Source organism: Rhineura floridana, chromosome 11 (assembly GCF_030035675.1).
Source record: "Rhineura floridana isolate rRhiFlo1 chromosome 11, rRhiFlo1.hap2, whole genome shotgun sequence".
Classification (NCBI taxonomy): Eukaryota; Metazoa; Chordata; class Lepidosauria; order Squamata; family Rhineuridae; genus Rhineura; species Rhineura floridana.
This window is the reverse complement of record NC_084490.1, coordinates 54,799,710-54,826,734: the sequence shown is the minus strand read 5'-3', so window position 1 is coordinate 54,826,734 and position 27,025 is coordinate 54,799,710. Positions and strand designations below refer to the sequence as shown.

The 27,025-nt window shown below is 41.9% G+C and overlaps 2 protein-coding genes across 4 annotated transcripts in view; one reads left to right on the top strand and one right to left on the bottom strand.

Moving 5' to 3' along the window:
- The window catches only part of MYO1D (myosin ID), a 178,239-nt gene extending 161,318 nt beyond the window's left edge, over nt 1-16,921 (bottom strand). The window contains exon 1 of the mRNA XM_061588024.1: nt 16,646-16,921. Within this exon, the coding sequence (XP_061444008.1) occupies nt 16,646-16,740 (95 nt within the window). The 5' untranslated portion in view covers nt 16,741-16,921. The remainder of the gene's footprint in view (nt 1-16,645) is intronic.
- On the top strand, nt 16,638-26,140 carry LOC133365789 (histone H2B, gonadal-like). Of its 3 annotated transcripts, none has more exons than XM_061588025.1 (4): nt 16,644-16,913; nt 22,343-22,417; nt 23,828-23,946; nt 25,810-26,140. In XM_061588025.1, exons 1-4 carry the CDS (start codon nt 16,739-16,741, stop codon nt 26,026-26,028), a joined length of 588 nt encoding a protein of 195 aa, XP_061444009.1. In that variant the 5' UTR covers nt 16,644-16,738; the 3' UTR covers nt 26,029-26,140. The 3 variants fall into 3 exon arrangements, with proteins under 3 accessions (XP_061444010.1, XP_061444009.1, XP_061444011.1); XM_061588027.1 differs by lacking the exon at nt 16,644-16,913 and adding an exon at nt 21,372-21,417; XM_061588026.1 differs by lacking the exon at nt 22,343-22,417 and having other exon boundaries at nt 16,638-16,913.
- Nucleotides 26,141-27,025: the final 885 nt, after the last annotated feature.

Sequence of the window (27,025 nt, the reverse complement as noted above, 5' to 3'; positions counted from 1 at the left end):
GAGGGGTCTGCACGAGATTCTTATCGGGTGTGGGGTAAAGGGAGACTAAGCAGAGGCTTGTCCCCCTTTTGTGGCAAAGAAGTGCGGGAAAAGGTTTAAAGGGAAAGGGCAGCTAGGTGACACCTTTAGGCACCTTTGGGGGCGATTGGCGGTCCGGGGGCCTGCAGCTCAGGGCTATACGGCCCAGGGGGCAGAACACGGGCCGCCTTTGGGGCCAACGTGCCTCATCCGCTCGGAGTTTCACAGCTCCGGGGGGCGGTGATGCGGGTTGGACCCCCTACACATCTTCAGGGTGTGGCTTGAGCTGGGGTCTGGCATAGGGCAGCCCCGGGCTCAGGCAAGGTTTAGTCGCCCTATGGCTGCAAGCAGGCTTTGCCTGGATCATCAGAATGCTCCCGCACTTGATTTCCCCTCTGCAGGTTCATTATTCTAATTGATTCCGTTTAATAAAGTGGCCCATGATTTAACCCAATGAATGGTGTTTGTGTTTTATTTCGGCAATAGGCCACAATCCTACTTTCCCATCACTGCCCATTTACTCCTGTAATAAAAGGAAACACCCTAAGCTAGAACTAATTTTTGCTGAATGCTTGCAAGTTGTTCAATTCAAACAAGTTTGCATGTCTGGAATTATTCGCTCCCAATTAAGCTGCAGGGAACACAATTGGACAATCAACTTGCTCCCTACAGATAGAAATTCACTGACTATATATTTATCTTGCCTATCATTTATCAAGATCTGCATGTTTTCCTACTTAACAGATGTGGGAGAACAAGGTTTCATGCTGTCCAGTGAAACAAGTCTTATTTAGCCTGTGATTCTCTTTGCCAGCATAAACAGGAGCTGTGCTTGTTTAGTTTAATGGTAAGGCCAAGGTGGACCATCCATTAAGGCTGATGGCTGAGATATAAGACAAATGTTAAAGCTAAAAACCAGCCATAACATGATGCACTTTTTACATCCTATTTAAAACTCCTGGACATATATGAATGGACAATTGAAGAATGTTTACAGACATCCAAAGTTTTGGCTGCAAATGTGCCACCTAAGTGTGGCACTGGGCATCACGACAACTCTGGGGCACCCTCACATTATTTCAGTTTTATTCCTCACTGGGAGATATATGGCCTTGTACCTAGAGGCATACCCTCCACCTTTTAGAGTTGCTAAGTACTGTGGCTTTTTATGTGGTTGACCTGGGAATTGTAATGAAGTAGGGAGCAAGTCAAATGAAGGGTTCACAGATATCTACAGTTCGTGGATGGAGCAAGCTGCCTACAAATGCTGTGGATTCTCCTTCTCTGAAGGGCAGCCAAGGGTAGGCTGGATTCAGAGAGATGAGGGGGTCACTTGTCAAATGCTTCATGATCAGATATTTAGTTAACAAAAAGTATACACTGCTTGATCGTAATAAGACCTCTAAATGGTTTACAAGAAATATTAAAATTATCAATAAAAACAGTTTAAAATATTTAAAAGGTCATTATATTTAGCAGCAGATTAAAAAGAGATTAGAACACGTCAATATCTATGTATTTCGATAGGCTTGCCTAAACAAAAATATTATAAGCAGGCATACAGCAAAGGCGCAATGCATGATGTCAATAGGCAGAGATTCCAAAGAGTAGGTGCTACCACACTAAAAGACTGATTTCTTACAAGTGCAGAACTAGTGCTATGTGGTTCCTGTAATAGTGCCAGTTCCACAGATTGAAGCAGACAAGTGGGCACATATGGGGAAAGGCAATCATGCAAGTAAACCGGCCCCAAGCTGTTAAGGATTTATATATCGATAGTAACACCTTGAACTTGGCCTAATAATGGCAATCAATACAGATCTCTGAGCAGAGATGTTATATGCTGAGAAGGGCTCATTCCTGTTTGCAACCATGCTTCAGCATTCTCCACTAACTGCAGTTTTCAGGACAAGCACAACGGAAGCCCCACATAGAGTGCATTGCAGTAATCCAGTCTTGAAGTCACCAATGCCAGAACTACTTTGGTCAAGCTCTTCCAGTCCAGGAACGGTCATAGCTGTCATACCACGCGCAGCTGGTAAAAAGCGTTTTTTATTATTTAATCTTTATTCATTTTCAAAATACTAAAAGGCGCTTCTAGAGACTGAGATCCAGTGGCAAAGCTGGATCCAGAAACACCTCCAGACTACATACCTACTCTCTCAGGTATGCAACCCCATCCCAGGGCAGATAATTGAGCAGCTTCTCAGACATAGGGCAAAGGATCTCAAACTGAGCTAGAGAGGCACATTTAGAGACTCTGCAAAGGAGGAGGGGATCAAGATTTTTGTAGCTAACAAAGCCCATTGTTTCACATCTAGCTACAAACACAGAAAATGTATGAACAGAGATAATGGATGCATCCAGGAGCAAAAAGAGGAAAGTAATAAGCTGCAAAAATCCAAACAAGAGTCTTGCTGTAGCAATCACCAGCTCTGATAACCAGCATACAGGGTGTAAAAGAAGTTTCTTCTGCTATGTCCAAACTGTGCATACGGTGGGGAGAAGAATGGACTCTGTCTCTAAGCCTGACAAATAAAATACTTTCATCTCCAATAGCAACTGTTTGTCCTTCCTCATAGTAACCAGGCACATATGCAATAAAACATCACAAAATCCATTTCCTGGATGGAATTTAATTTTCAAACATGAAGATTATCAAGCCACAGCAGGATCTTTTTAACAAAGGGCTGCAGCCGCCAAGGAGCACTTTCTACCAAGACACATGCACCTGCAAAAAGGATTTACTGCCATTCTAAGTTGTTTAACATCTCCAAAAGTTAATCATTACTCTTTATTACAGTATCTGTCTAAAGTGACAGACTGCAGCAACTGCATGCTATGGTTATGTAGCAACCAATCTAAGATGCTTCATTACCTGGGCTCTTGCAATGGGCACTCATAAAAGGTTCAACAGTAGCATTAGAAGCCGAAACTTTCTAAGGGAGATGATTAATTAGTTAGATAATGGGGATCACAAGCATCACCTCTCCTCTTCCGGAACCAGAAACAGGCCCTATTATTAAGTAACAAATGATTCTCTCTAGTTCATGCTGCTTTTCCCTCTGAGTAATGCTAACACTTAAACAGAGAGACAACTACTGTTAAACTCATCAGTACAATTAATAGATTGACATATCAGGAGTGGGAAACTTGTGGCCCTCCCAATGTTATTGGACTCCCAACTTCCATCAACCCCAAACAGCACAGGGATTATGAGGGATGTAATCCAGAGACATCTGGAGGGCCACAGGTTTCCCACTCCTGGTTTAAACATAGGCAAAGAATCTAGATGACAGCAACACCTGGCTGCTTTGCCTTATATAGTTGCAGGTTGATAGCATGTACTAAGAGAATAAGTGGATCTCTCTGGGATTTGAGGAAGAAAGAGCAGCAAATTCCCTTGGATATAGGGAACTATTAGAGACATCCCAATGGCACAATTAAAAAAACCCAGGACTCTTTGTGTTTCAAGACTCAGAATAACTGAGTCTGCCATGAATTAGCAGGGGTGGCCTTGGGCAAGTCGTCCTTTGTTCGCTTCAGGACCCTATCTGTAAAAAAAGGAAACAATGTCCTAAGTCTCAGGGCTATGATGGAAAAAGAACTAAAAATTGTAAAACTATTATGGGAGGGGACTCTTTCCTTAATACTCTCTTGCAAGTTTCACAGACTCATCTGGCAGACTACTACTGGAAACAGAACGTTAGGCTACATGGATCTTTGATCTGACCCACTAGGGCTCTTCTTACATTATGTTATCTTCTTAAAACTTCTCAACTGAAGTGTCATAGAAGCTAACAAGTTATATAGTAATAAAGAGCAGTACAATGATTCTGCGTTCCCAATTATAATGCCAGTTATAGCGATCCTACAACTTCAAACACCACAAATTTAAGGTAATGCTTAGTTTCAGGAATGCCAATGCTCTTGTTGTTGAGAGGTGGCAAGGCAGTGATCCATGGTAACCTGAATGTCTGAAACTCCTAATTGGTTATCAAGGGAGACTGGACAAACAAAGCAAGGGTGTGAACTCAGCATACCAGAAGAATGGAACTCTATATGCCATTAACTCTTTCTTGGTACTTCAGCCTCATTAACTTTTGTTCACCATTCCACAAGCTTGGGCTGTGTTCCATGTACAGCAAGAATTTCATGATAGAACCAAGTTGAGCAAGGGGGTGTATGCAGGAGAAATGCATTAACAGAGAATGTATGCTTAAGTTTCACATGTACAGCAATCAAATATTGCTTCATGCAAAGAACGGCACACAAAAAACCCTTCCAACTCAGTGAGAGATGATATCTTTCTGACAAACTAGGAACAAGATTCCCTTGAAGTCCATCATCAGTGCTTCAACATTATTGCACCCAATGAGCCTCGCGTACTAGGAATGCCTCATATCATTTTGACATCAAGTGAACTGCAAGTAAAATGTTAGCCAAATAGCTTTATATGCAAGGCATCCATGTCAGACAGTATCTAAAATACCTGTTAGACATTCCTTAATACTGGAAACAAGATTGTTCTTATACATGTCAGGCAGAGCAATCCAAATGCTGGGAAGCCGGCAGACGGGGAGCCGGTGTAGGAGGAGCAAAAGAAAAGGATCCATGGGATCCTCCACCCACTCAGCAGCTGCCGGCTCAGGTGAAAGCTGTCTCCGGAAAGCACCAGCTCCAATGAACAGGCCTCCCAAGGAGTAAGCTCTCCCCGTAGGCCACAATAGGAAATAATTAAAATTATTTTACTCCACTGGCCTTTCGGCCGGCAGAGTTTGCAGGGGAACTGGGACCAGGGGGACGGCTCTGAACATGAGGAGGATCTCATGTAAGTCCCCCCCCAGCCATGCCACACCATTTTTGGGGCTTCCTCCACCTTCCACTAGCCCTCCATTCACCAGTCTGGCCATCCCCAGCAGACCCCCAATGACAACAGCGCAACCCAAACTCCATGGCATCCAACTCACCCCAGCCTGGCAGAAAGGTGAGTTGGCCTGTGCCCTTAGTCTGTCATCAAGTAAAAAAAAAGCTTCTTACAGCAATTTCTTATTCTTTCTTAAAATCCCTGGGTGAAATGAGGGAGAGATGTTTGCCCAGGGTGGGGGATGGATACACATCAGGTGGAAAGAAAGGGCTCAGTTTTTCCCTTCTCTGTCAATTCTCTGCAACACCGCAACCCCTAGTTCCAAGACCAGAAATAAATATGCCTGGGGTGGGGTGGAGGGAGAATGACTTAAGAGTTGTGGTGGAGAATTGGTCGCTGAAGGGGAAGGGTTAAGGATCTTCCAACCACACATTTTCTTCTGTAAATGCCCCTTATTCCTACATTAGTATCACAAAACAAAATGCTGGCAAACACTGGGTTGTAGTCAACTAAGTCCCACTCAGAGTAGACCCATTGAAATTAATGAGCCTAACTTGTCTATTAACTTCAATGGGTCTACTCTGAGTAGGACCAGTGTTGAATTCCATCCACTTGTTTGCTGAAGTAACATGTAGAATCTTTAGAGCAGCCACTTTAAAAATGTGTTGTGAGAATGAGAGAACCTGCATTTCCCTGGAAGCTAATAGTGTGATGCCCAGGGAAACAAAAGTGCATAAATAAGCTAAACCATTTGCTTCCAATTAGCCCAGATTATATATTAAATATACCTACAATCCAAGTATCCTTCAACAGAACGTTGACTCCCACTGGTGTTCCCTTTATCTACATTTACTCCAAAGCTGGCAAAGAATCCAGAAGCCATTATCTGAAAAAGGGTTATGCCAAGCTACTTTATGGAACTTGTAGCTTTGGGTTTTATTTTATTGCTTCTCTTCTCTTCTTTTCCCTACTATTACTTGAATCCTCTTCAAGCAACCCCTCCCTCCCACTTCATGACTATGCAGCTTCCAGATGTCAGCACTGCAGAATATCTCTTCACCATGTCAAAGCAAAACAAGGCACTATGCATAGCAAATAAACCCTAGTTCAAAATTGTATCCGCGTTAACACTATTATCTCATACCAACTTTTTCAAGTGTAACATGACTTTATACTATCTTAGTCAACATTCATAAAATAAAATGTGAATACAAAGAACAGGGCTGCATAGTTCCTGTTATGGGCTATCTCCTCACACATGCCAGGACACTACAGGCTTCATATACCAGCAATAATTAGCAGACACCTCAGATGTCTAACTTCTGCCACTTGATCCAATTCAGATTTGTTGGAATAGGCAAACTTGCTAACTTCCTAATGGGTGGGGTTAGTTACCTGGCTTCCTCCTCTTTTTCCTGGGGATTTCTGAATAATCTCCATTGCTGATCTCTTTACCTCTAGGAGAGGCCACATGGCAGATGCTCTCCTTAGAGCATCACTACCAAAGACCAAAAATGGACTAAGACTTCTACTTTTTCTTTCATCTAAGCTAGAGCCTATGTTACCTGAAAGGTCGTAAGTAAATATTCTTTATCTTTTTACCTAAGACTCTGTGTGTGAGTTATTTGACTAACTAGTAAGTCTGTGGGAAAGGTGGGGACTGGTTTATATTCTCACTCTGCTGCTTGCGTTTATATCTCTGCTAAGAAATAGGACCACGAAACCATTTCCTATTTCATTTTATATTTTTAAAATACCGAACAAGATTCAGGGGAACCGGAAAGAGAGAAGACTGCTACCTTTCTGAAGCTCAAGGAAGTCTATAACAGTTATAAAAGGAGATTAAAATGCAATATAAAAATGCAGAAGACAACAGTTCAGTGAAAAAATAGATTAGCCAACCACATGAGAGGCCAAACGAAGCATATCAATTGAAAGTCTTTCTAAAAGACAGAACTGTGCTTTACCAACTCCACTGGCTCCCAATTTGTTTCCGGGCCAATTCAAAGTGCTGGTTCTGACCTTTAAAGCCCTAAACGGCCTTGGACCAATGTATCTGAGGGACCGCTTAAGCCCATATGTACCTGCCCGGGATTTAAGATCATCTGCCTCTGGTCTCCTCTGTGTGCCTGGAGTGAAAGATGTTAGATTGACAGGCACGCGGGAGAGAGCTTTTTCAGCTGTGGCCCCCAAGCTTTGGAATACTCTACCCCAAGAAGTTTGCTCTGCTCCCTCCCTGTTGGTTTTCCAGAGACTTCTGAAAACGATCTTGTCCCGGAGATGTACATGTTTGATTTTATTTTTGTAAGCCACCCTGAGTGCCCTATTATAGGGTAGAAGGGCAGGATAGAAATATTTTAAATAAATAAAATAAACTGTAGATCTGAGGCGTGGGAGATCTTTTCAACTGATGTAAGGTCCCTCCTTCCACATGTGACAGTTCTTACCTCAAGGCATTGGCATCCGGGGTGGGGGTGGGTGGGCAGATGAATCATAATCCCCAGATTCCTAGCTTTCATTTAAGAAAAAGAGTAGGTTTCTAGCATTTGTAGAACCTGATGTTACCAGGCAAAATGTACAGGCACTATACTCTTCATTTGTTTTGTTAGAAACTAGCCTGGTCCTCTCTTTCTGTGTTTTACTTTGCTAATCCCTGCTATGCCCTGGAAAAATTCCTGTGGATACCCGTGCCTCACAGGGAGATGGCCAAAGCTGTCATAGGGTTGATAGAGGGAGAGGTGACTGTGGAGGTACACAGGGCCAAGGCTGTGAAAAGCTTTAAAGATTAACACCAGGCACACTGAACTGAATCCAGAAGCATACTGACAGCTATACCCTTGTGTCTCCCAGGATCCATAAGGAAACACAAAGCAGCATTTTGCACTAGCTGAAGTTTCCAAGTTGCCTTCAAGGAAAGGCCCACATGGAGTATTGCAGTAGTCAATCCTGAATATTTTAAAAAGCTTAAGTCAGTGTTGTAAGATCCTCTCTCAAAGGAAAAGAGTCTGTGCAATAACTGAAACTGATCAAACTACCATAAGAACCTGCTTATCAAAAAGCAGGGCAAGGTTGATTAGGACTCCAAGTCTTTGTATCTGAATGACAACCCCATCACTTACAGGAAAACTTATCCCTCTTTGTCTGGATTCAGCTTCAGTCTATTTAAGTTCATCCATCTGTGCACTGGTTTCATTGCTCACCATGTAGCATTAATCCCATAGCTGCCATTTTCTGAGATGACCAACGTGCAAACGTGGATATGCATGAACAAGCGTATGTAGAAAGCTCATTTTGATAGAAAAATACTGGTTTTTCTTTCAGCCAAGAGGTGCAGAGGAACTATTACTAGCTACTATTACTACTGGTATGGTGTTGTTATTGGATAGCATGCCAAACTAGGGGCAGGACATCTGGGTTTTTCCCCACAGATGTTTACAGAAGATTCAGGACTATAGTAAGCTATGACTCTCTTATCTCCATACCACCTCCTTTCGGTCAGATTTCTATCCAGCACTGTTACCAGGTGTTCAGAGACAAAAGTAAGCACAGCACATTTGCAAATGAGACTGTTTGGTTTACCCTGTGAAATGGGACCTGTTTTCACACTCTTGCCCCTTTTCTAGCATATGGTCCACAAGTTGCTTGTCAAACCAGAAAGCCAATTTTAGGAAGTCTCCCTGCCCTATTTGCTTATGCTTTTGTGAAGGGAGTAATATGTTTGGAATTACAAGGGGATATAGGGACATTCTTGTGGTGAGTTTGGTTTTTCACTGGCAATAATAATAATGTGATTCCCTCCCTTCTGCAGAAATCTCTACTAGTTGCTGGGGAAAAACAATAGGAGAAGGCATGTCCTGCTAATAGGCTTCCCAGATGAATATGATTGGCCACTGCGAGAAGCGGATGGACCATGGTCCAATCTGACTTCAACACCAGAAAGATACTATTACACATTATAAAGCTATTAGTAGAAGCCAGCATGGGTTTGTCAAGAGCAAATCTTACCAGACTAATCTTGTCTTCCCCCACCCCCAACCAGATTACTAGCTTAGTGAGTTGTGGAAAATTCTGTGCACATAATATCTTTAGATTTCATCAAATCATTTGCCAAAGTCCCCATCATATTTTGGTTAGCAAACTGGTTAAATGCAGGCTAGATGATAATACTGTTAGGTAGATCAACAGCTAGTTGGAAAACTGAACTCAAGAGTGCTCATCAGCTATTGCTCAGCAAACTGGGGTTGAATGGGATGCCAAAGGGCTTTGTCCTGGGCCCAGTATACTTCAACAACATTTTCATCAATGGCTTAGATGGAGTAGAAAGCATCCTTATCAGATTTGGAAAGAACACAACATTGAGCAGGATTGCTAACTCCCCAGAAGACAAGAATAAAAGTCAAAATGACCCTGACAGTTTCAGCACAGTTAGAAATTCTAAAGCAATTAAATTCAAAGTTCTGCAATGGTGGGTGGGGGGAGGGGAGGGAGAGAGACGGGCAAAGGTATAGGATGGGAGATACCCGACTTGGCAGCAAGAATGTGAAAATTATCTCAGGATTGTAGTTAATCACAAGCTAAAAATGAGGCAACAGTATGAGGCAGCTCCAAAAAATGCTAGCAAGATTTTAGGCCGCAGGAGCGCCATGGTTTCCAACTCATAAGCCGCAATAGTTCCATTTTGTGCAACACGAATCCTGTGTCATCTGGAGTACTGTGCCCTGTTCTGGGTCACTGCACTTTTAAGAAAGATACTGACAAACTGGTAGGCAATGGAAAAGAAGTCCTATGAGGAAAAGTTAAAGCAGAAGTGGGAAACCTGTTGCGCCCTAGATATTGTTGATCCCCAGCTCCTATCAAAAATACCTGAATGGCTCTCACAAAATAAGAGGACAAAGACTTGTTCTCTGCTGCCCCAGAGGACAGGATTAGATCTAATGGTTTTAAGTTACAGGAAGGTAGATTTCGATTCAATGTTAGGAAAAACTTCTTAATGATAAAAACAATTTGACAATGGAGCCAATGCCTGGGGATGGGACTCTCCTTCATTGGAGGTCTTCAAGCAGAGGCTGGACAGCCATCTATTGGAGATTCCCAGTACCTGCAGATTCCCTACACTGAGCAGAATCCCCACATGGTTCCCTCCAGCTCTATGATTCTATGACTCCCAGATATTCTCCCATGCAGGTACTGATATAGCTTCAGAGATGGAGCTTCATCAGGCACATTTAAATGGTTCTCCAGGTTCTAGCCCCCTCTAGGATGCACACCTTAACATGGTGAGGGGGTTTGAGTGTTGAAGAAGCTGAGGGCAATGTTGTCAGGGTCTAGACCACGGGGCTAGACTCCTAGCAGGGGCACCCATGGCAGAATGGTAAAAGCTGAGACACCAGACTAAGATGCATCCAAACTCAGAGGAAGGCAACGGTAAACCACCTCTGAATACCACTTACCACGAAAAACTATGAACAGAGTATCCAAAATGCAACATGAGATAGTGCTGGAAGATGAGACTCCCAGGTCAGAAGGCACTCAACAAGCTACTGAGGAAGAACAAAGGTCAAGTATGAGTAGTGCTGTGACTAGTGACGCAGCTGGGTCAAAGCTGAAAGGAAGCTGAGAGGCTGAAGAGCACAGATGAGAAAGGAGAGTCCAAAGTTGTACAACGTACAGAATAGGAACATGGAATGTGAGAAGGATGAACCAGGGAAAGTTAGAAATTGTCAAGAAAGAAATGGAACTTACCAACAGCAGGGAACAAAGAAGAACCAGGAATTGTGTAGAAACAGAGTTTAGAAGATAGAAATGAAGCAGGAGAAAGACTTGTCAAATTTTCTGAAGCCAATAATTTGTTTCTTGCAAACACATTTTTTGAGCAACTGAAAAGATGACTGTACATGTGGACATCACCAAATGGTCAATATAGGAATCAAACTGATTTTATAATTGGTAGCAGAAGATGGAGAAGTTTCATACTTTCTGCAAGAACAGGACCAGGAGCAGACTGTGGTACAGATCATGAACTGGTCATATAAAAAAATCAGAGTAAAGCTAACGAAGAACAAAGCAATCATAATGCCAACATACAATTTAAATAACATCCCAGAAGAATATAAAGATCAAATAAAGAAACAGATTTGAGGTTTTAAATTTAGTTGACAGAGAACCAGAAGAACTATGGAGTGAAGTCAGAGACATTATCAGGGAAGAATGCAAAAAGACAACACCTCTAGTTAAAAAGAGAGAAAGACCTCAATGGATGACTGAAGAAACTCTTAAAATGGTTAAAGAGAGGAGGAAAGCAAAAGGAGATAGAAAAACCGTTAGAACCCTAAATGCAACTATACAGCGACTAGTACGTAAGGACAAAGAGAACTATTATGATGGTTATTGTACAGAACTAGAAGAGGACAACAAAAAAGGTAGAACAAGAGCCCTATTCCAAAACATTAGAGAAATGAAAGGGAAATTTAAACCAATGGTAGGGATGTTGAATAATCAATAAGGGAACACACCGAGATGAAATAAAAGGAAGATGGAAGCAGTACACTGAAGAACTCTATAAAAGAGTTGCTACAAGCTACTGAGACTGAATCTGTCCAAAGTTTGACAAAAAATTGTCAACAAATATGGAAAACTAAACAATGGCCCACAGACTGGAAGCCTTCAATATACATCCCAATTCCAAAGAAAGGAGATCCCAGGGAATGCAGTAATTATTGAACTATTGCCTTGATATCTCACGCAAGTAAAGTAATGCTCAAAATCCTACAACGAAGGCTCTTACCATATATGGAACAAGAAATGCCAGATGTCCAAGCTGGATTCAGAAAAGGAAGAAGCACCAGAGATAATATTGCAAACATAAGTTGGACCAAGGAACTTCAGAAGCAAATCACCCTGTGCTTTATAGATTACAGCAAAGCCTTTGATTTTGTAGATCATGAAAAACTATGGAATGCTTTAAAAGAAACTGGGGTGCCACAGCATCTGATTGTCCTGATGCACAACCTATACTCTGGACAAGAGGCTACTGTAAGGACAGAATATGGAGAAACCGATTAGGAAAGGGTGTGAGACAGGGGTGTATTTTATCAACCTACTTGTTTAATCTATACACAGAACAAATCATATGGAAAGCAGGATTGGACCAAGATGAAGGAGGTGTGAGGGAGAAATATCAATAATTTAAGATATGCAGACGATACCAAACTCTTAGCAGAAACCAGTAATGATTTGAAACAAATGCTGTTGAAAGTTAAAGAGGAAAGCACAAAAGCAGGATTACAGCTGAATGTCAAGAAGACTGAAGTAATGACAACAGAAGACTTATGTAACTTTACAGTTGATAATGAGGACATTGAACTTATCAAGGATTATCAATACCTTGGCACAGTCATTAACCAAACTGGAGGCAATAGTCAAGAAATCAGAAGAAGGCTAGGACTGGGGAGGGCAGCTATGAGAGAACTAGAAAAGGTCCTCCAAAGCAAAGATGCATCACTGAACACTAAAGTCAGGATCATTCAGTCTTCCCGATCTCTATGTATGGATGTGAAAGTTGGACAGTGAAAAAAGCGGATAAGAGAAAAATCAGCTCATTTGAAATGTGGTGTTGGAGGAAAGCTTTGCGCATGTGATGGACTGTGAAAAAGACAAATATTTGGGTATTAGAAAAAATTAAACCAGAACTATCACTAGAAGCTAAAAAGAGGAAACTGAGGTTATCTATCATACTTTGGACACATAATGAGACATGATTCACTAGAAAAGATAATAATGCTGGGAAAAACAGAAGGGAGTAGAAAAAGAGGAAGGCCAAACAAGAGATGGATTGATTCCATAAAGAAAGCCACAGATCTGAACTTACAAGATCTGAATAGGGTGGTTCACGTCAGATGCTATTGGAGGTCGGTGATTCATAGGGTCCCCATAAGTTGTGATCGACTTGAAGGCACATAACAACAACTGGGTTCTAGAAGAACAGGCACACTATGTGGAAATTGTAGATTTTCAAGAGAGACTTGAAAGAAAAGAGAGAGAACAATTTATCCCAGGTATAGGCAACAGAACATTAGATGGCACAAATGCAGAAGAGAGGCTTTGGTAGTAGACAAGAAATCCAGCTCATCAGTTATGTCTTTCAAACCAAAATTGCGTAACTCATTTCTTTAGATGAATTAGAGCTTAGACTAACGTCCTAAACACATTTACTTTAAAATAAACAGAACTGAAACCAATGGAACTGAATTCCATATAGATGTGTTCAAGTTCAGCATGTCTGTTTTCATGAAGCATAAACTTCACAAACCCAAAAATAATCTGATGTGCCAAATGTGTTTAAATATAGTGACATGCCATCTACAGACACAGACCACACACCCGCCCAGAGAAATGGAATCTCATTTTGCCACAAAACCAATAAAAACAGGCACTGAGCAGCTGCTGTACCAATTTAACAGCAAGAAAGCTGGACACAATTTAATTTCTTTGCAATGAAAGAACAGAGTAAACACTCAAAGATCTTTCAATACATTTTTGCAAGAAGTTTTAAAACCCCATTTAGCAATCCTACCCATACTTACTTGAAAGTAAGTTCCATTCAAATAAATTGACGTGTCCAAGCAAGTACTCTCAGAATCCAAAACATAATGCTACTTTCTGTATGTAAGGGGGGGGGGGAGGAAAGAGGGGAAAAGAGAAAGCCTGTGCTGCCTTTAAAAATTTCAGCCATTATTCTGTTCCCTGTAAGAGTGGTTTGCCTGGGCAATAGTGATTATGTAATTGCTCCCAGGCAGGGGTTTTAGGATTCCATTGCCAACACATGGCAGCCCTGAAGGGAATTAGCAGTTAACCACTGTAATCAATCCTGCTGTTTGCAAGAAGCAAATGGTTACATTCTATCATTAAACATACCTTTTACATTACTGAAAAGCAAGATGTGCCAGGTAACCCCTCTCAGCCACCATTTTCCCTGGATGTACATTTTGCACAGGATGGCAAGATATTCTCAGTCATTGGACACAACAGCTCTGCACAACATGGTTCAGGAAGAAGTACTCAGCCTCTCCCCCTCTCCATTCATTTGTTGGAGCTGTCAAAACAACGGCTTGCATTTTTTGTTTTGTTTTAATAGAATGCTAAGCAATTCTTATGGGATGACATAGGGAGAGTGGGATATCTATGACGACTTTGATCCTGTTGATTGAGTTCATTCAGCCCAACTTTATCAAGTTTATATGTTTGACTTTCCCCTTCATTCTGCAGCTTGGCTCACTTAGTCACTTGCAGCCAGGTGCTATGTAAGCATCTTTTCCACAGTGAACCTGCTCTCTGCTTTTGAAACATTTTATGGTCTGGATTTCATAGGTGGATTAGGAATGCGGGCAACATTGTGATGGCATGGTCTCAACTGATAACACCCTACCAACAGTATGATTAAGATGCAGAACAAATATGCAATTCAAACATTGTGTTTATTGATGAACACTGAAATAGTAGTCATAAAAATCTACAGTCCCTTGGGAGGATATCTATGCTGAAAAGCAGGGGAAAGGTAATAATACTTTAAAAAGAAGTAATGAAATGCCTTTGGGATGTTTCAAGCAGTTATTTAGGTGTTGCTGTTGCGGAAGGAGATGATGAAGCAGGATGTCAGGCTGGATGGATCCTTGATATGACCTAGCAGGACAACTCTTAAGTACTTCTAAAACCCAGGTGGGCAACTCACAGCTCAGGGGCCACATGCAGCCCTCCACCTCCTTCAGTGTAGTGCCCCAAACCCAAAAGAATGAATGAAATGAATGGATGATGGATTAACGAATGAAGGGAATGCTTTGATTTTGATTCCTGCATTGAGCAGGGGGTTGGACTTGATGGACTTATAGGCCCCTTCCAACTCTACTATTCTATGATTCTATAAGGGGTGTTCAGACCCTCCCCCTCCATCCCTTGGTACCCTGAAAATATTATCCACCCCTATTATAACATATTTACTTTGTTATACAGTTTTAGCTAAATTAAAGGTGGAGATGTCTCATAGCAGTTATGAACCATGATATGTCAACAGAAACTGTACAGAGGCAACATATCTCTGAAGATGAGTTCTTGCAGAATAAACAAGAAAACTACTGCCTTCATTGTAGGCTGGCAACAGGATGCTGAAGAATTAAGCTGAACTTGGATCTGAGTCAGTGGGATCTTTTATTTCCATTATAAGGTTAATTAATTGGTCAGTTGCCTGCTTTGGATGGGGTTATGCTCCCTCTGAAAAAGCAGGTCTGTAGTCTGGGGTGCTCTTGGATCCATCTTTGTCACTAGAGGCTCAGGTGACCTCAGTGGCTAGGAGTGCCTTTTACCAGCTTCTGCTGGTAAGACAGCTGCGGCCGTTTCTGGACTGGGATAGCCTGACCACTGTTGTCCATGCACTGGTAATCTCCGGGCTGGATTACTGTGATGCACTCTATGTGGGGCTACACTTGAGGTTGGTCCGGAAGCTGCAGCTGGTGCAAAATGCAACACCAAGACTGCTCACTGCGGCAGATTATCGCCAACATGTCATCCCGCTGATTAAAGAATTGCACTGGCTACCTATTAGCTACCGGGCTAAGTTCAAGGTTCTAGTTTTGGTGCACAAAGCCCTATACAGCTTAGGACCAGGATACCTGAAAGACCGTCTTATCCCTTATATACCCAGTCGATCACTGCGCTCTGCAGGTGAAGGTACTCTTATCAGGAGGTTGGTTCTGCACAACATAGGAAACAGACCTTTAGTATAGTGGCACCTACCTTTCTCTGTTATCTTTTCAGTGCCTACTGAAGGCCTTCCTCTTTCAACAAGCCTTTTAAGTAGAGCCCTTATCCCAGTCTGTGTCTGGAATTGCTTTTTAATGTTTTTAAACCTTCTTTTAAAAAACATATTTTTTAAGCTCTTTAAAAATGATTTTAAAGATGTTTTGTTTTAATATATTGTTAACGGTTGTTTTGCTTTAATATATTTTAAAGTCTGTTTTTATTATGTGTTAAAAGCGATTTTAGTGCTTTTGTTTGCCTCACTGGGCTCCAACTGGGAGAAGGGGTGGGATATAAATCTAATAAAATAAATAAATAAGATTAAACCCATAGTGGGCAGACCTATCACTAAAGTATAGCTAAGGGTGCAACTTCTACACTGGGAGTCGGAAGCCTTCATAATACTGGACTAGTTGCCCTTCATACAGCAACTAAGAAACTGAGATACCAACCAGGAAATCCCTAGCCCGAACCTTGCCTCTGCCATGAACCCACCCGGTAGCCTCAAGCAAGCTGCCAGCTCTCTCGCTCTGTCCCCGCCTCATATCACACACACACACACACACACACACACACACACCGCCCGACGATACAGGAGATGACAATACTAACTTGCTCGACAGGGTTACTGTAAAAATCACTAGTAGTTTATTTACATTAACTGCTGTGAATCCTTGGAAATGCTATATCTGAATATTGAAAGATAACAATCACGTTGATCCAATAAAGTGGGGGTGGAGAAAGAAAAAAACGCTTTTACTTCCCCTTCCAGTATTGGCACCACCAAAAAAAAGCCTCTCCCGTGAAGTGACAGGCACGCCCTCACCTGGTAACATGCTTATACAAGGGCGAGTGGAAGGGGAGAAACACCTGCTGCCCCTCTCCTTCCTCCAAGCAGAGCTTCCTCCTCCCCCTCCTCAGAAACTCGGGGGTGGGGCACATAGACCCCCGCCCATTCCCTCCCCTTCTTACCTCAGCCTGAGGTTGGCCATGAACTCGGGCATAGAAACGGCGTCGAGGAGCACGAAATCCGCCTTGCCGAACTCCTGACTCTCTTGCGCTGCCATGGCACCGCTAGGACGGACAAACCAGCGACAAGGAAAAAGACGACCGCTCTGCAGCCAGCCAGCGAAGCCACCGGCCGAAAGCGCCAACTCAGGAGGGAGAGCTTCTGCAGAAACCACGCCCTCTCACCTGAGACGCCGCTCGCGACTGGAGGCGCGTCACGCCGGAGGAGGAGGTGAGGCAATTGTGGGGCGGAGCTACCTCCCCTAAAGATGGGGTGGAACCACGCCTACTGTTGGGTTCTGCCGTCCTTCCCTCACTCTGAAGACTTGCAGGGCCACCTGGCGGCTTAGAAAGAGCTGCGCGCTTATGCGTAGCATGGTTTATTTAAACAACGCTGTTCATGTATATATCCTGCCTTTCCTCTAAGGAGCTCAAGGCGGAGTTCATGATTCTTGCTCTTCCCGCCGCTTTTATCTTCACAACTATCTTGGGAGGTAGAATAGATTGAGAGGTCGGGTGTGGTCCATGGTCACCTAATAAGCTTCCTGGCTGAGTGGGTTTGAACATCAGTCTCTCCAACCATTGTCAGACACTAATTGTAGCCACTATACCGCATGGCTCCTTACAGAGCTGCATAGACAACTCCCTGATCCCAAGGAGGTTATAATATAAAATATACAAAATAAGGAGAGATTCATGGAAGATAAGGCTATCAATGGCTTCTAGACACAATGACTATGTTCTCCCTCCACTGTAGGAAGCAGTATGCCTCTGAATGCCAGTTGGTGAGAACTGCAGGAAGGGGAAAGAACTGTAGCATTCATGTTCTGCTTGTGGGCTTCCCATAGGCATCTGCCTGGCCACTGTGAGAACAGTGCTGGACTAGATGGGCCACTGGCCTGATCCAACAGAGCTGTTCTTATGTTCTACTGAGACAAGAATAAGGAGGGGTGAATGTGGACAAACAGATATTTAAAACTTGGCTTTTCAACTTATGTATTACATATATATCTCACCTTTCCTCCAAAGACCCAGACCAGGTGGCTTATCCAGCCATCTAACAACACCTGGTGGTGACAGATGCCTGGGAAGCAAAAGTCTTTCATCAATGGTGAGGAAACAAAGAATGTGAGATTTTCACCTGTCTGTAATTTCTCTCATCCAGTGGAACTGGATATGCACAATCCATTCTTCCAGAGTTTTATTTCCAAAAAAGGCACATCGGTGAGACACAAATACCCAAGAGAGCACCATGGTCAGCCTCCCAATGCTGCACTCCCAGTTCAAGATAAGTCCAGATAGATAGATAGATATAATATTTATTAGCCCTATTGGTTAGGCCTCTGACAGTATACTGCCTTTGACAGTGGAGGGAGAATATAGACATCATAACTAGTAGCCACTGATAGCCTTATCATCCTCGAACTTGTCGAAATTCTATTGAGTTGTTTAGCAGAGCGGAGAGTATTGAGCGAGCTTACATGTGTGTGTTTGAATCTTTGCTAAGATTCTACCTTCCCTACAAATTAGTCAGACAGAGACTTTAAGCTGTAAAATAAGAAACAACTACTTTATTCTGGAAGTACATGCTTGATAGGAAAGAGTTCTATATCTAGCTAACTAACTATGTTGGAGCAGTCTGCACCGATCCCAGTGCAGCTCTCATGCTGGTTGAGAGGGAGAGACAAAGGAAAGATGTCTGTTCCCCGAGAAAGAGAGAGAGAAACTGGGGAGGCGGGAAGGAACTGGAATCAACATCCTTTGCATATCAGTCTAGCAGGAAGGGGAGAGACGGCAAGCATCAAAGGACAGGTATAGCCTAGCAACAAAGAGGTCTCCTCCCTAGCTACCCTTTTTAACCCCATGCAGCCTCAACCCACCAAGTTGGAGTTGAACCTCATACATTCCAACAGAACTTGCCTAATTCTCTTTTAAAGCCATCCAAGTTGCTGGCCTTCATTACAACTTGTGGGAGTGAGTTCCATAGTCTAACTAGACACTGTGTGAATAAGCTTTGTCTGTCTTGAATCTTCAAAAATTCAGCTTTATTGGATGTTCCCAAGTTCTGATATTATGAGGGAGAAAAATGTCTCTCTGTTCACTTTCTTCATAATTGTATATGTCTCTATTGTCTTGCCTTTTCTCAAAACTACCCCCCCATATATTGTAACCTTTCCTCATAGGCGAGTTCTCCATCCCCTTGATAATTTTGGTTGTCCATTTTTTAACCTTATCCAGCTCTACAACATGCTTTTTGTGGCGAGACAACCAGAACTGTACGCAGTATTCCAAGTGCAATTGCACCATACATTTGTAAAATGGCATTATGATATTGACATTTTTATTTTCAATCCCTTTGCTAATGATTCCTAGTAAGGAATTTGCATTTTAACAGCTGCTGCACAATTAATAAACATCTTTATCAATCTATCCACTACAACCCCAAGGTCTCATTTCTTGTCAGTCACTGCCACTTCAGACTCCATGAGCGTATATGTGAAATTTGCCCCAATGTGCATTATTTTATGCTAATTTACATTTGACTGCATTTGGCATTATTCTGCCTATTCATCAAGTTTGGAGATATCATTTTGGAGCTCTTCAGAATCCCTTTTTGTTTCAACCACCCTGAACATTTCCTTTCTCTGTCTCTTCCTTCTATGTTTGGAAGCAATCTCATCATCACCACAGTTCCCTCTAGTAGCAAACTCACATTGTGGGTACTGATGGAAATGGAGCTATAATGGGGCAAATAACAAACAAGAGAGAGGTATCAGAATGCTTGTGTGAAACCAAAAGTTTGCAGAAATACAAACAAACTCCTTTAAAAAAAACCCTAAGGAGCACTCCTTTCCGCCCCCCAAGAGAAACACATCTCATTGAAGGCTGAGCATGCTCAGTAGCCACAGAATTTTGATTGACAGAAAATAAAAACATAAATGGGTTGGAGAGATGGCAGCATTGCTTGAGCTTCTTACAAGTTGCAATATTCAGGAGGAAGGCATGACTGACTAGCTGGCTCCTTTATCAAAAGTGCTTGCTGCTGTTGGAATGTGAAAATATATTGCAAGATTTTGTTGCTGTCCCACTTGTCATTCCTCTGATGATGAACTGGGGTAGTCCAGTGGTATCTATCAGTCTGGAAGAAGGACAGAGCCACCCAAAATTAAGGGAGTGGTTTCTGTCTATGCGAGGGACTCCTCAGTTACGCAGAAGTACAGAAGCTTGTAAATCAAAAGAAAAATAGTTTGTAAACCTCCACAATGGGCAGAGAAGGCCCTGTGAAATTCCAGAGTTGAGGACATGTAGATCAGAAAACATTGTGCTAACTCATCTCACCGCCTGGAGAAGAAGGAACTTTCAGGTTCACATTGAACACCAGAGACAGGAACTCCTGTCCTCATGCTTCTGAAGAGGGGACCCATGCACTGCTGTCTAATGACTGAAATCCTGGCTTCCTAGTCCATTCTTTTTTTTATGGGCACTTCTTCCTAATATCATGAGGTAGGGGAGGGGAAGGTTCCAGGGAAACCAGAATTATAGCAGGATGTATGAGGCTATCAGTGTATGTCAACTATGGTTAAGAGCAGTTGAGATTTGGGTGTCGCTTGAGGGAAAAAAAGGGGGAAATGGAGGTCAGGTGGAAAGTGGTTGAGACATATTATTTATTTATTTATTGCACTTGTATACCACCCCATAGCCGAAGCTTTCTGGGCGGTTTACAGCAATCAAAAACATTAAAACAAATATACAATTTAAAACACGTATTTTAAACACAATTTAAAACACAATTTTAAAATTTAAAACAATATAAAAATTTAAAACACATGCTAAAATGCCTGGGAGAAGAGGAAAGTCTTGTTCAGGTACCAAATGAGGGGGGAGGAACAATGGAGGGCAGGGAGAGAGAACAAGCTGGTTTACTCAAGCCCTTAACGGATTTTAATAAGTAGTGTAGATGTAGGGAGGAGTAAGGTTGTAGGGATGTATATCCTTGAAAAACCTCTTCTTCCTGTGCTCTATGGGAATGTTTCAGAATGTAGAAAAGGAAAAAACTCTTTTGCCTTTCCTACTCTCTAGAGCCCACAGCCCACTATACATACAATAAATTGCTCAAGTTTGGGATAGCGCAGCCGGGAAAGGGAAGATCAATGATATCCTTTCACCTTTCCTCCCTCAAGACGAGGCCTAAACAGTACTATAAGGTTTACTTCTATGAGGTATAATATGTCATTGCTGGTCCCACTTGTACTTCAGAATGCAAACAGCTGAGGGGCACACAGTGAGGAAGGGCTATTACCTACTTGTCCTGCTTCCAGTTTTCCCAGAAGCACCTGGTTGGCCACTGGGGGAAAACAGTTGCTGGACTAGATGGTCCCTTGGTCTGATCCAGAAGGGTTTTTCTAATGTGTTGTGTGTCATATTCTCAATGGATGCTAGACAATAGTAAGATCTAACAAGCCTGGCTGATGCATGAACTGAATGCATGCCCCAGAATCCTTTGCAATGTGTTGGATTCCATGACAGAGTTGCAAGATTTGCTCAGCAGGAAATTCAGTATAGAACTCCCCCCCCTTCCCCTGTCAGCAAGAATTTAAACCGCTGTTCCAGATTAAACATCCTCATATCAACTCAGGTGGACTGGGACCACAAATTACATACCATATTAACTTTTTGATTTAATCCAACACAGGGTTTTAAAGGTATGATATTTGTTGCACCTGGAAATGAAACTGGTAAGGAGGAGCATAGCTGTTATAAAAGCCTCTTTCTTCACTGATCTTTCTTGATAATAGTTGTTTTCTGAACTTTGACAGAGGGTATTATTTGAAGTACATTGTTGGGTAGCTGTTTCAGGTAAGGTTCCAAATTTGTGAGTGATAGGGTTTTGTGTTCAGTATCTGGTTTCTTCAGTGTTGGCTGAAGGTGTTACAGGAGGCTGCATGTGTGGTGAGAATTCTGAGCAGCTTAAATAGTTATAGTTACTGATGATGAAAGGAGTGGCTTGGCAGATGGATGTCTTTCAAGCAGAAAATGTAGCTAGAAAACCAGACTCTAATAGTAACAAAAGTCCTGGAATTATTGGCTATACGAGTATTACTATACTGTATATATCACTCTTAGTGTTAGGAGCTGCTGCTTTTTATAAGCAGCCTTGTTTCTGTGTCTTTAACAGTAGCACGGTCATGTAAGGCTGGGGAAGAAATCTGATTCTGTTCACATTTAAAGGCAAACCTTCCTAATTCATACTTTCCAAAACAATGCACTAACCGAAACATAGCCATCCTTTGAAACTACAGTTCTCTGAATTTCACAATGCACTTCTGTAGACAAGTGGTATGTACAAAAGAATATATACTTGAGCAAAATGTGCATAAAAATGCATGTACTTGTGAAAACAGAATATAAGAATGTATTATGTTAGAGGAAAGTTGCTTATTTATGTTAGCCAATATTTATATTAGTCAAAATTATATGTAAAGAGTAGAAATTGGTGCTAAAATGTTGAGTGTTCATGTGGGCTTTAAAAAATGTAAATTGATTTGGATGTAGAAAAATAAACTTAAGAACAGAAAAATTAGAAGCTGAAATTGACAAATTTGCCCATAAAGAATTTAGAAACTCAACTGGTGAAGCTTTGTCACCTGCTTCTCTTCCCAGAAAAAGCTTTGTCTCTCAGACTACTGCATGTTGGACTGCTAAAGACCATAAAAGCAGAGCCAGTAAGAAGAAAAGGTAGGAGAAAGAGGCAGCTTTGTTAAGATAACTTCTTAGACTTGGCTATAGGTTTACTCATGGAAGTGTCTAGCCTATATAGCCCACCTACCCCCTACATCAGACTTTCATTGGTCCAGCTGTTGTGTTATTTCTCATCTCTCTTTGTTCCCAGTATCTGCAAGAATGCTTTAAAGAAGTCATGCAGCCTCAGTCTGCCTTAATCAGGGTTACCAGCTTTTAAACCAGCCCCTCTGTGTTGTTGCTGTTTGATCTATAGGCATTAGTAGATAAAGCTTTTTCACATCATAGAGATAAGAATTATTACCTGAGAGGTAAAACATAAGCTAATCGCACTTGCTTAGCTGAAGAGTCAATAACTTCTGTTCAAGTACATACATGAGTAATACTATAATCCTACCTGAATGTAAGATCTGTTGAACATAATGGGACTTGTTTCTGAGCCTACATTTAGGCTTGTGCTGTGAACTACTTGTAGGTCAGGTGGACAAACCTGGCAAAACCAAAGACTTAATGGCTTTTTTTGTACATTGGTCTGTAAAAATCTGGAACTGGCCTGAAATGTGCACACTGAAATTGCAGATGTTTCTTTCTTTTTATAGCTGCATTAACAATTGGAAGTTAACATAAATAGCATGGGATAGACAGGACAATTTTATGATTCCTGTGCGGATATGGTCTCTAGCTGGTATGTAGTATGGAATATACCCCCAGAGTTGTCAGATGCTGATTCCCAACTTGGTACTTACCCTTTTTTCAGAGTATGGACTTGCTTTGAAGCTTAACTTGTGGTCTTTCCTTCCTAAACAGTAATGCTATTTAGCACAGTGGGGAGGAGAGCCTGGCTGGGAGTCCAGAGTCTGTGAGTTTAAATCCCTGCTCGTGTGTCCTGGGTGTCAAGGGCCAGCTAAAGATCACCCCATAGTGAGTGGCTCAGGGGCTATGTGCTCTGTCACCTGTGCAGCCATGGGCAAGCTGCATAGTCCCAAGGAGCCCAGTTGCCCCCCAGCTGGCAGTTGTGGACAAGGAAGGGGCTGGCTTGTGCAGCTGTGGCAAGCTAAGCAGGCCCTAGCCAGCTGGGGAGGACTAGCCTCAGAGGGGGAGGCAATGGTAAACCCTCTCTGAATACTGCTTACCATGAACACCTTATTCATAGGGTTGCCATAAGTCGGGATCGACTTGAAGGCTGTGCGTTTCCATTTCCATTTAGTAATGGTAAATAGTATGTTACAGAGGCAGCAGGAGGGACTGTATTATGAATGCTCTTAATATAATGTGCAAATGCTTTAAAAAATAAACTTGTTTCCCGAGTAGAGCACATGTGACAAAACCTTGAGTAAAGTCCTCTTAATGCCTTATCTTAGTTTGTCAACACTGTTGTAATTGCCATATGGCCTTGTCCCTTAATAGTGGGAATGAAGACTTATCAGCAATGTGGGTTCCGTTCATCAATGCTCAGTGGCATCCAAGTGAACAGAATGAAGAAGAAAGTAGTCTATTCAGACTACATATACAGAATCCTAAAACAGGTAAGTATCACACTAATAAGAACATCCATGTTGGTTCATTTGATATTTGTATGCAACTTTAAATTTTAGTGACATTCCCATTCATTTTGGTACAGACATGACAGGGTGGATCAAGGAGGATTTATCTCCCTTCTATGCTCCTGTGTATTTCCCCTTTGTGCAGAAATGGTGGGTTAAGTGAGCTGTGTCTGCACACGTGCATACAACCACACAGAACATTAAATGAGACTTGCAGCGCAAGCTTAACCCATGCCTACTCAGAAGTAAGTCCTACTGAATTTACAGTGGCTTTCTCCTTGGTAAGTGTTGTTAGGATTGAAGCCTTACTCCCTAGCAAGTGTATTTAGGGTTCCAGACACATCTTTTTAAACTTGTGCATGTCTCACTGAATTCAAAAGAGTTCACTTGCAATTATACATATAATTGCATCCTTGGAATTGTTTGGATGGATTTTGCTTATTCTTGGGATACAAGCCAGGTTTTCTACCCCATCTTAAAACTGAATATTCTTCCCCCTGGTTGGATCAACAGGACCCCCTACAAATACAGTTCTGAGAATGCATCTCTGCTATGGAACACTAATAATGCAGGGTGTCCATTTGCAAAATTCAAAATTATACAACCATAGCTAGCTATCACTCACTTGAGACTAGGAGAAAATACTTCCAGTTCATATGATTTCTGAAGGCTTTAGCCACAGCAGCTCTTTTTAGGAACTACAGATGGACAGTCAGTGGCAGCTGCTGGCTCTGGGGCAGTGGAATCCACTCCAGGTTTTAGTCCAAACATTCAAGGTGCTGTCCAAGCTGCTTCAGCATAACGTTTGGAAATGGTTGGGCTCTTAATTTAATCCTTTTAAAATGCTGTAAAATATGGATAGCTTTAAATAAGAAACTTATTCTGTAGCAGTTGCTTTTAATACCTAAGTTTTGGCCCAATGACAGCCAGCTACTAGTATGTGGTAAGCGTCAGCTGTCATACCAGCTTTCCTGTATGTTAAGAAGAATGCAAGTGTAGGAATCTTCTGAGAAGAAATGGTGGGAATAATAAAACGGAAATGGTGTGAACATTTGCCAAGTGGCCTGCTTTGCAGTATACTTATGTTCTTGGACTTGATCTGGCTTCATAGTGCCTCTTTCCTTCTGGCCATGCATCAGTGGATGGTCTTAGGCAAGGCACTAATTTTTACCATCTTTAAAGGAGGGACAAACTATCATAGTGGGTATAGAAACAGGAGATGAGGAATGCCTATCTTGATTCTCAAATATTAGTCTTAGCTCACAGGAATGGCCTTCTGCCTAATCCTAGATGTGCATAATGCTTCTGTATAGGCACATTCAACATTTTGCAGAGTTGACTGCTGGCTCTGAAAATTGGTACCATGGTTGAATGTTAGCCTCATGTTGCTGTGCCATATCCTTCTTAGGGTGTGTGTGCATGTGTTTTGTTTTACATAGAATTCCTCCAACAATGTGTCTATTTTTCCAGAAAACTTATCTATTTTATATTAACACTATTTAAGCCGTGCATTTTTATTGCATTGTCTGCCACCTTAGTACAAAGGTCCTATATGTGAAACAAACAGGAAACAAAAATAAAGCTATTCAGCTAATCTAAAAGATGCAACATAGTAGTTCTTGCACTTCACAGAGAAGGTTTGGGATGTTGAATTAGTGTGTGACCTCTTTATATCCTAAGGGCATGTGATAGGGACAAGGAGATAGAAAGACTCACTGTGTGCCCAGAGCTGATTTTATAAAAATGGGGAGGTAGGCACAGACAGCTGTGGTTCAACTCTGTAGCTTATGTGGTAAAACTCTTCTATTTTATCTTATGCTTTCTATGCTTCGTCCTGCTAAACAGGTTCCTCAAGACACAAGTAAATGTTGCTGGGCAGTGGATGTAATTCGCTGTCTGAACAAACCTCACCTATATGGGAAGGTGGCTTTGGAGGCTGCCAGGCTGTCCCACTACAAGAAGAAGCCTCTTGTCACCAGCACAGAAGTTCATACAGCTGTCAGGCTGGTACTTCTTACAGAAGCAGTGAAGGACGTTTCTGGAATCAGTGAAGGGCAATTTTAAAATAAGTCTCTTGAGGGTGAACAAGCATGTTCAGAGAGACTTCTGAAGTTTTGTAAGGCTGTGTTAAACGTTGACCTTTTTTGTAATAAAGTTACATTGAATAGTTGCTTCATTAACTAGCTGACAGATTGCTAACTGGGGAGAAGAAAAATAATTCTGCAGTACAGCTCTGACCAAAAGCACTGAGACTGGAGTGAAAAATTATGTAAACTATGGGAAACTGCAAGCACACTGAACTATTTGGGCTGTATTAAAGGATTGGGCTAGCTTGGGCGGGGCTCCTCTTTAGTGCTTGCTCATCTTTGGCCTATGCTAATTCTTTCTTGTCTGCACCGTGTTGGTGGGAAGCAAAGCCAGAGTATGCTGGGATACATATTACATACAGTCTTAACTTGTGGCCTGCCTGCTTGCTAACAGCTAGTCATTTTCCTCAACTGTAAGTATTTGGTTCCAGGGCCCTTAAACTTCCCAAACTTGTGAGGGGACTCTAGAAAGAGCTGCAAACACAGCTCCCGGCTTCTCTCAACTCCTGACATAGCTGTAATAATAGTCTCTTCCAAACCTCTCTTCCAAACTTTTAACATGGTGTTTTTTAAAAGCCCATTGCTTAGAAAATGTGTCCAAGAGTGTTGGCATTATTCATCCTGGCATCTAGGGGTGGAGAAAAGAATCCTGCATGAGAGTTTCTGAGCAGTTTTCTTACAGGAGAAGGTAGATCTGGCTGACTCGAAGGGGTGAGAAGACTCGGAAGATCTCCCTGAAATAATAGTAGTGTCTTGATTTTCTGCCTAAGATGTGCTGCTGTGGATTTTAATATTTAAATGCTACTTTCAATTGCATTCATAGGATGGTTTCCAGCTAATTAAAATTTATTTATTTATTGCATTTGTATACCGCCCCATAGCCAAAGCTCTCTGGGCAGTTTACAACAATTAAAAACATTAAAAACAAATATACAAATTTAAAAACAATTTTTAAAAAGCAATTAAAAAACACA

Bases quoted from the DNA above. Each gene is read 5' to 3' on its own strand.
- LOC133365789 (XM_061588025.1), top strand. From the start codon at position 16,739: ATGGCACCGCTAGGACGGACAAACCAGCGACAAGGAAAAAGACGACCG. The intron at 22,418-23,827 runs GTAGGAGAAAGA...GTCCCTTAATAG, and splicing joins AGAGCCAGTAAGAAGAAAAG to TGGGAATGAAGACTTATCAG. The intron at 23,947-25,809 runs GTAAGTATCACA...CCTGCTAAACAG, and splicing joins TATACAGAATCCTAAAACAG to GTTCCTCAAGACACAAGTAA.